Genomic DNA, 9,436 nt, shown 5'->3' on the forward strand with positions numbered 1-9,436 from the left:
AATTGTCCTTAAAATCTTTTAAGGACTTTATCTTGACATTTACCGATGTTTGCCCAGTGGCCCTGGGCAGCTACCTTACTTGCCCCCTGCATGCCAGTTTTGGGGAGCGTTAAGATTTTGTCACTTACCTTTCTGACAACTTCTTCGCATGACCATTTACCATGGCGTATGGTCTTTTGCAGATCTCATTTTCCTTCAGTGACTGGTCCATGATCCTGACACTTTTTTATCCCTGGCTTTGAGATCTGCAAATTGCTTTTCAAGGGCTGCCTGCTGTTCCTTCAGGACATTGACACAATTGTTTCCTTCCTTTTATAAACATTACAGGTGAAGCAGGTGCTGTTGAAGCAAAATGCTCCGCTAAAAATGCAAAGAATGCGAAATTTTATTCTCCGGGACCAGGACCAAAATTCACGGTTCCAACATTGCTGCTGTATCAGTCTCAGAATTTTGTTAGTGGAGCCCACATCTGGCAGCAGTACGGGCAGCACACACAGTTGCACCTCATCACTGCCAGATCATCGCTAAGTTTATATGATTCTGCCAGATGTCTATGTTTTGAGGATAATTCTGATAAGGCAGTATTCTATAAAAGTAGTGTTGTTTAGCCAGGATATTGAGGGGGAAAATTCAAGCCAAATATAAAATTGATATCTCAAACAAGAACATCCTGCAGAATGTGTCTTGTACCTTACCAAAATATAGCAACTTAGTGTCTCCAGAACTATGCTAGTCTCTTTGAACCCAATCCAACAGGTTATGCACCTGCCCCCAATATCTGAGACCCTTCTCGCACTGCGGCAGGCTCGGTTGGTGGCATGGACGACAGTAGCGTCAGCGAGGGTGTCGAGGAGGCGCGTGAGGCCACGGAGAGTCTGCTGGGCGCGCTCTCGCCGGCGGCCGCCGACGACAGTGCCCGGAGCGCGGCCAGCAGCCCGATCGGGCCGGCGGCCGTGCCCGAGTCGCCGCCCGCCACGCCGGCGGCCGCCACGCCGCCCGAGTCGCCGCCGCCGGCGCCGCAGACGCCCGGCTCGCCGCCCGAGTCGCCGCCGCAGAGCCCGGCCGCGCCGCCGGCGCCGCCGGCGCGCCGCTCCACGCCGCTGACACAGGAGACGCTGAACCTCACCATCGACAATGACCTGGACTTTGAGGCCGAGGCGCCCGAGCCGGCCGGCGAGTGCGAGGCGCTGCCGACCGACGCCGCGGACACGGGCCGGGACGGAGACGGAGACGGGGACGGGGACGGGGACGGGGACGGGGACGGGGAGGACGGCGAGTGCGCCGACGACGATGAGGTCCCCGCCGGCCGGAGTGGGCCGTCGGGCGGCGCGCGGCTCGACGACGACGACTCGCTGGAGGAGGGCGAGATCTCGGACGACGAGGACAAGAACCTGCGCAACGAGCCCAAGTCCATCTGCCGCTTCTTCAACAAGGGCCAGTGCACGTGGGGCATCAGCTGCCGGTGAGATTGCGCGCCGCCGTGCAGCCGGCGCGGGGCGGGGCCGGGCCGGGCCACTGACGGGCGCGGGATGGCTGGCGGTGGGCGGGCGGAAGGGTGGGCTGATGCTGCGATTGACATGAAACTTTGTATACCCACTACATTAATTTCTACTATCTGTGAGCTTTTTTGTCTGTTTCAGTCGAAACAGGGGTTATGGATCGATTTTTTTGGCGTCGCAACATAAGGAACAAAGTTTCTCGGTCTCATCAAGACGTATTTTTATTGGAAACCCGCAACAAGCTTCGAATTACAGCATAACTTGGATTTTGAAATCAAAATTATTAACTCATACTATTCAAATAGCTTTCTTTTTGCTGCAAAAAAAAAAAAATGTCCTTGGCATCTTCTTTTTATAGTTTATAAGAAGGAAACGGCTGTATCCCGGCAGTTGCTGGGGCATTTCGCCACCCGCCGTTTGCTGAGGAGGGGGGGGGGGCGTTAAACGCCCCCAGCCGATAGCTCGAAAACCAATAGGCGCAGTGAAACGCACGAGGCGGCCCCTCAGTCATGGGCGCTCGGCTGAGGGCTTATTCAAACGCCGCGTGATTTTTTTTCTATCGCCAACTAGTGTCAGTATCTTTTTTTTCATCTGCAGATTTATCCACCCTGGTGTGACAGACAAGGGCAACTACAACATGTTTGCGCCGGCCAAGCCGCCTCCGCCGCCCAAACCATCAGACGAGGAAGAGGAGCAGAAGAAGAAAGAAGAAGAAAAGGATAAGGACAAAGAAAAAGCCGAGGATAAGAATAAGGATAAAGATGATGAAGATAAGGTAGTAATTAGTATGCTTCCAAAGGAATGACAAATATCAATTCATTGGCTAAAACTTTAACTATATTGTGGGTGACAGGTTAGCCAGTGAGCATTGTAGATAATAGGCCATGTCGTCAATGTTACTGCTATGTTGGGTAGTTGAGTGGCAGACTCGGGCAAATAACTCCCTCTCCTAGCATTTTAGCTGCTGAATAGCGTGATTTTTCATAGAACTTTTCCAGCTTTTCTTATCATTTGCCAAGTGTAGCAGGTCCAAAGAAATGTTACTCTGTCTACGGTCTACCATGTGGACAGCATAGGATGTATTTAGCGTTTCAGCCGACTGTGGCTGCGTTGTCGGCCTGTCTGAGTGGCCGGTTGTCGGCTGGTCGGCGGCCCTGGGAGCGCCGTGCCGTCTGCGACCGCTCGGTGACCGGCAATCTGTGTTGCAGCGCGCGCCGCCGCCGCCGCCGCCGCCGGAGCCGGCGCCCCGGCCGGGGCCCGGCTTCGAGACCGCCTGGGAGCGCGCCATGAGGGAGGCCAAAGAGCGCGTCCGAAAGGCCTCCAAGCGGCGCCAGACAGACGTCGATTTCGAGGAGAAGAAGATGAACCTGAGCCTGGCGCAGGCCGAGTTCGACAAGGAGAACGACTATTACACGCGTCCGGCGAGCCCCACCGTCAAGGAGGACGCGTACCGCCGCCGGGGGTGAGCCGGCCGCCGGCCCAGCGCGCGCGCCCGCCCGACCGACCAGTCATTCTTTGTCCGGTGACCGCGAGTAGCCAGAGTAACTCACAGTGGGACAGTGTCCCGTTGGTTAGGACCGCTAGGCGCCGCCGAGGCGAGACGTGCGCGCGCGCGAGAGAGAGAGGACGCCGCCGCCGGGCGGTGGTCAGCCGGTCTGAACTGCACCAGGTGAGTGGCGGGCACTGCTGCCGACAGGCGGCCGCACCGGGCGACTCTGCCGCGCCGCGCTCCACTACTTGCTTTGAACGGGAGCCGCAGCGCTGGCGAATTAATCAGTAACTGTCTTGGCTTGCTTTTACATGTCAGTGACAGCCCGCTGACGTAGCCGAATGATTTCTCTGTCCGTTGGGATCGGCATGTTGTCCTTTCGATGTTCAGACATAGGTATGGCCTTTGTTGCCGTCGGGCGCCGTTGCGGCTGGTCAGCCGTGGACTGGGAGTGTGGCGCCTCCCCCTCCCTCGTCTGGCCCCTCCCCTCCGCCCGTCTGACCGCCACCGTCTGTCGCCGGGCAGGTTCGTCGATCCGTACGATCCGTACGACCCGTACGAGCCGCGGCGCCGCTCGCCGCCGCCGGAGGTGTACCGGGTGGCGCCGGCGCCGCCGTACCCGCCGCGGCGGCTGCTGCCGGGCCGGCCGCCGCGGCCCGAGCTGCCGCCGCTGGGCGCGCCCTACCTGGCCGGCGGGCCGCCCATGTTCCGCGGCCGGCCGCCGCCCGGCCCGTACGGCCCGGCTCCGGGCTACCCGCCGGCCGAGCCGCCGCGGCCGGGCCGCGCTCCGTTCCGCGGCCGCGTGGCGCCGCCGCACCCGGGCTACCCGGCGGGCCCGCCGCGCCGCCGGCCCGCCTCCCGCGACCGGCTCAGCGAGGAGCGCCGCTTCGGAGCGTCACCGCCGCCGGAGCGCAGCTGGAAGGCGGAACGGTCAGTCGGCCGGCCCACGGCCGCCCACAGCGGCAACGGGCGGGAGCGTCGTCTTGGGTGATGCGCAGAGAGTTTCTGACGTATTTCTGTTTATGCGCACTATTTCTGTTGCAGCTTCTGTCAAACCGGTTACGGCCTTTGTGCCGTTCCTTGTCTTTGCAGTATTTTTAAGACTGAAGTAACTGCGGAGAGGATTGTATGATACCTATCCCAGTGTTGTGATGCTCATAAATGGTCCACATCACCGTGAAAGTACGGCGTGATTTCACCTCTAAAGCGGCTATTGGTAACCAGAAGGGGCAGTGCGGTGTGTTGGTGCGGCCGTGTGTGACCGGCGCCCCGGTGCCGCCCGCCCCGTCCGGTCCGCCGCGCGTCTGACCGGCGCCCCGGCCCCGTCCGCTCCGTCCCCTGTGCACAGGTACCGGGAGGTGGCCACCGCGCGCCGAGGCAAGGGCGACGAGTTCGTCGACCCGTGGATGCGCGCCAAGTCGCCCAAGGGCGGCCGGCGGCGGCGCAGCTACTCGTCCGGCTCGTCGGCGCGCTCCTTGTGAGTGCTGCCTCCTCCATCGACCGCAGTGTTTGCTCCTCCCCCGTCCGCTGTTTGTCAGTGTTTGCTCCTCCCCCGTCCGCTGTTTGTCAGTGTTTGCTCCTCCCCCGTCCGCTGTTTGTCAGTGTTTGTTCCTCCCCCGTCCGCTGTATGTCAGTGTTTGTTCCTTCCTCTTCCGTTGTATGTTGTCAGTGTTCGCTCTCCCTCATCCTTTTTTTAGTGTTTGTTCCTCCCCCGTCCGATGTATGTTGTCACTGTCAGTGTTTGTTCCTTCCTTGTCCGCTGTATGTCAGTGTTTGTTCCTTCCTCGTCCGCTGTTTGTCATTGTTGGTTCCTTCCTCGTCCGCTGTTTGTCAGTGTTTGTTCCTTCCGCGTCCGCTGTTTGTCAGTGCTTGTTCCTTCATCATCCGCTATATGTCAGTGTTTGTTCCTTCCTCGTCCGCTGTTTGTCAGTGTTTGCTCCTTCCTCGTCCGCTGTTTGTTAGTGTTTCCCCCTCGTCGTCCGCTGTTTGTTGTCAGTGTTTGCTCCTTCCTCGTCCGCTGTTTGTTGTCAGTGTTTGCTCCTTCCTCTTCCTCTGTTTGTCAGTGTTTCCTCATCGTCCGCTGTTTGTTGTCAGTGTTTGCTCCTTCCTCGTTCGCTGTATGCCTATTCTTGGGTGTCCCAGTGGTAGGTTTCGGCGCCACTATAGTCTGTTCATTTAACGATGGCGGGTGGCTTCAAGCGCACCAATGAATACGACACGAGATGAGCGGTAGGATTGAACCGAAGGTTAAAAAGTAAAATCAAGAGAAAGTTGATATCTTTAGCTGAACGGCGTTAAAGGTATTGATGCTTCTCGTGCCTCGTGCGCTTTCCACCAAAGCGCTAAAAGCGATCCGCCATCGTTACATGGCGCCCCATGACACGTCCTAGCCCCGGACCGAAGAAATTCTTGGATCTGCCCATGGTGAGGGTTTCTAGGAGCTTAAGTCAAATCGTTTCGATCACGACTAACCTTTCCCAAAAGTTTTACCTTCTGCCAATGTATTCCAATGTTAGGCCTAAACTATCCATTGCCGAATCTGAATCTGTTTGGTAATCGTAACAATCCACTATGAATTGGGTACCCGATTGACAACTTTAATAATGGTGCCTTTTGTCCCCGTCTGTCTGTAGTTGTACCGCTGTGTGTACCGCTGTCTGTACCGTTGTCTGTACGCCGTCTGTACCGCTGTGTATACCGTTGTCTGTACGCCGTCTGTACCGCTGTGTATACCTGGTGTATACCGTTGTCTGTACCGCTGTGTGTACCGCCGCCCGCGGCCCAGTGTTCCCACGCCGCTGTTCCCGCTCCGGCAGCTCGTCCCGCAGTCGGTCCAGCTCGTTCTCGTCCGCCAGCCGGTCGGGCAGCAGTCGCAGCTCGTCTCGCAGCCGATCCGGCAGCAGCGGTTCGCGCTCGCCGCGACCCGGCCGGCGCAGGGGTGAGTTGATACACAGACTGGTCCCGGCCGGCGCAGGGGTGAGTTGATATACACAGTCACTGGTCTCGGCCGGCGCAGGGGTGAGTGCACACACGACTGGTCTCGGCCGGCGCAGGGGTGAGTTAACAGACTAGTCTCTGCCGCTGGGGATGGAGTTGCAACTGAACTGACTGAGCGGGGAGCATAGGCGGACTCACAGGGAGGGGAGGAGGGGCGGACTGAGAGGGGAGGAGGGGTGGGCTGAAAGGGGAGGAGGGGCGGACTGAGAGGGGAGGAAGGGTGGTTACGGGTTACATTGTCATACCTTGGGCAGCAATATGCTGTCGGAACCACTATAGCCTGGGCTCTGTTTGTGGCACGCTGGTGATCCGCCGGGGTTGAGCCCATCAGACCTGGACTGGACTATAATGGAAAAAAAATCAAGAACACCGCCCAGCGGCCGGTGCGACCGATGTGACCCCGTTGGTATGAACTGCCCCGCCCCAAACAGTGACCTGACCCCGCCCCATACAGTGTGACCTGACCCCGTCCCATACAGTGTGACCTGACCCCGTCCGCCTGACACTGACCCGCCGTCGGCAGTGTCGTCGGCCGGCCGCGGCGGCCGGTACCCGTCGCACACGATGGGCGCCATGCTGTCGGCGGACTCTGGCGCGGCCCGGCACCGCGACAAGGAGCGCGAGCGGCCCGCAGCCGCCGGCGAGTTCGACTCGCGCACCGGGCGCGACCCTTCGCTGCGCGCCGGCCGCGAGGCGCGCCCACCGCCGCCACCACCACCGCCACCACCGCCGCCGCCGCCACCTGCGGCCCGCGCGGCCAGGGCGCCGGGCCGCGAGCCCGAGCCGCGGTCAGCGCCGCACAGGGAGGCGGAGGGCCGCGAGTCGCGGCCGGCGCCGCCCGGCAGGGGCGACGAGTCGCGAGCGGGCCGGCACCGGCCGGCGGCGCGCCCGGCGCCCGAGAGCGCCGGCCGGCCGGGCCGCGCCGACACCAAGAGCGGCTCCCGGCCGGCGGCGGCGCCGGACGCCGGCCGCAGCGCGGCGCGCGCCGCCGCCCAGTCCCGGGACAAGCCGGAGAGGGCGCCGAGCCGGCCGGGCCGCGCGCCGGCGCCGGCCGGCCGGAAGGCGGCGCCGGCGCCGCGCCGCCGCCGGTCTCGCTCGCTGTCCGACTCGTCCGACTCGGACTCGTCCCTGTCCCGCTCGCCGTCCCGCTCCCGCTCCCGCTCCCGGTCGCGGACACGGGGACGCGGCTGGCGCCGCTCCCGCTCGCGCTCGCTGAGCACGAGCATCTCGTCTCGCTCGTCCCGCTCGTCGTCTGGCTCGAGCCGCTCCGCGTCCCGGACGCCGTCACCGAGCTACAGGAAAGGTGAGCGTCCGGCGGCGCAGCCGGCTCCGCGCAGAATACCGCCGGGCGTGGGGGACTTTCTGTAATTTCTGGTACAAGCCATCACTTGTTTTATTAGAAGATATTGACACATATTATAATGTTGTACTTCACCGTTTGCCCACTCACCCTGTTCCGCGCGCACCGAGGCTGTCTGTACCCACAGAGACTAATCCCGTTTGTATACCTTCCAGGACGGCGGCCTGCAGCGGGACGCAAACCGCCGGCCGCCGGCCAACGGGGCTCCGTGTCGCCGCCCGCCGCCGCTCCGCCCACACCGCCGCCTCCGCCCCCTCCGCCGCCGCCGGCCGCGGCGTCCCCAGCCGTGAGGTCGCCGCCGGCGGCCGCCCGCGCCGCCCCGGCCGGCTACGAGCCGCAGCAAAACCGGCGGCCCATCGACGCACTGGCGGTGAGTCACGGACGCGTACCGGGTCTGAGGGACGCACATCGGGTCTGACCGCGTCCGGGATCTAAGGGTCTGGGGAGGAAGAACCGGGATGACACCTTTACCAGAAGCTGTTGAGCTCCTGATATACGAGGCATTGGCAGGGTTTTGGCAGCTCCATTCCGCTCGTGGAAGATTGGATATCTTTTCCTCGCGTGTTACAGAAAAAACCTCGCTCCTTCGTCGCTCGGTTTTCCAGTAACCCGCCTAGAAAAGATATCCTTATCTTCCACTCGGAGCCATGAAGAATCCTTTATGTGCTCTAATGCAAGTGGCGGGACATCCTGACCATCAGCTGACCATTTGTCTGTCTGTCTGTCTGTCTGTGTGTATGTTTGTGGCAAGACGCCCAGCCCCCCCCCCCCCGCACCCAGCCACCAACTGACCCCTGCTGCTATCCGTGTGTCAGGACGCCCAGCCCCCCTTCCCCCGCACCCAGTCACCAACTGACCCCTGCTATCCGTGTGTCCGTCTGTGTGCTCCAGGACGCGGGCAAGAAGAAGCAGATAAAGCTGACGCTGCGCGGCCCGTCGTCGGTACAGCCCAGCCAGCGGGTGGTGGACCGGCTCGGCCTGCACGACACGGACGACTCGGAGCCCGAGTCGGCCGCGCCGCCGGCCGGCAGCGCCCGCAAGCGCGCCGCCGACCAGCCGGCGGCCGGGGCGCGGCCCGCCAAGGTGCCGGCGGTGGCCGCCGGCCCGGCCGCCGCCGCCGCCACCGCCCGGCCCACGCCGGTGCCGCGGCCCGTCACCAAAAAGCCGTCCACCTCGCGGCGCGACGAGCTGATGAAGCAGCTCAAGGCCGTCGAGGACGCCATCTCCAAGAAGCGCACCAAGCTGGACGTGCCCAAGAAGGTGTAGCGCCGCTGGCCGGCCTCAGGGGAGGTGTTTGTGTGTCTGTGTGTGTGGGCGGGGAGCGGAGCGCTGGTCGCCGGCCCGGGTGACAGCGGGGCCCCGGCCGGTGTACCGGCGCCGGTCGGGCCGAGCTGTGGGCGCCGGCCGGGTCCCAGTAACGGACGGTGTACCGGCGCCGGCCGGGCCGAGCTGTCCAGCGACTGTCGTCCAGCGGAGGCGCCAGAGACGGACGCCGGGCCGCTCTGATTTCATCGATCGTACCCGGCACCCCGGCTTGTCCGGCGCGATTTAGTGTGAACTCCGTGTTCTCAAGTACGGAGGGCACATACACGAACCAGGGACTGCACATTCGGGGGGAGGGGGGATGGGGGCTATTGTAGACCAACACATCGCTCGCTGTATCCTGTTGGCTGCATTTTATCGTGAATAGAGTTCCCGGTGGACAGTGGCCGGTGTGTCTGTGGAGGTCTGGGCGGGCTCAGCGGCGCGGTGTGTCTCTGGGCGGGCTCCGCGGCGCGGTGTGTCTCTGGGCGGGCTCGGTGGAGGTCTGGGCGGGCTCCGCGGCGCGGTGTGGCTGTGGAGGTCCGGGCGGGCTCCGCGGCGCGGTGTCCGGTGGCAGAGACCGCCGGCCGGTGGCAGCTGCGGCGAACCGTTCCGATGGTCGTTACTAGGGTCTTGGTCGCCCCTTGGACCCACGCCGGGCCGTTGTTTTTCCTACAATATCCTTGAAACCGTTATCATACACCAGCGCGTTTTGCTGGGGCGTGACGTCAGAGTGACGTTCAATTTTGATGCCAGGGTTCTGCGTAAATCGCTTTTACGAGACGTTCT

General features: G+C 62.3%; 1 protein-coding gene across 1 annotated transcript; it reads left to right on the forward strand.

The window, feature by feature from the left end:
• Positions 1–785: 785 nt before the first annotated feature.
• On the forward strand, positions 786–9,053 carry LOC122363963 (zinc finger CCCH domain-containing protein 18-like). Its single transcript, XM_043333841.1, has 11 exons — positions 786–1,462; positions 2,097–2,274; positions 2,708–2,961; positions 3,514–3,610; positions 3,755–3,918; positions 4,337–4,465; positions 5,805–5,926; positions 6,509–6,842; positions 6,960–7,288; positions 7,501–7,715; positions 8,237–9,053. The coding sequence occupies exons 1-11, from the start codon at positions 819–821 to the stop codon at positions 8,609–8,611; spliced, it is 2,841 nt and encodes a 946-aa protein (XP_043189776.1). The 5' UTR covers positions 786–818; the 3' UTR covers positions 8,612–9,053.
• The last annotated feature ends 383 nt before the right edge of the window (positions 9,054–9,436 follow it).

Source organism: Amphibalanus amphitrite, unplaced genomic scaffold, assembly GCF_019059575.1.
Source record: "Amphibalanus amphitrite isolate SeventyFive unplaced genomic scaffold, NRLGWU_Aamphi_draft 000649F_arrow, whole genome shotgun sequence".
Classification (NCBI taxonomy): Eukaryota; Metazoa; Arthropoda; class Thecostraca; order Balanomorpha; family Balanidae; genus Amphibalanus; species Amphibalanus amphitrite.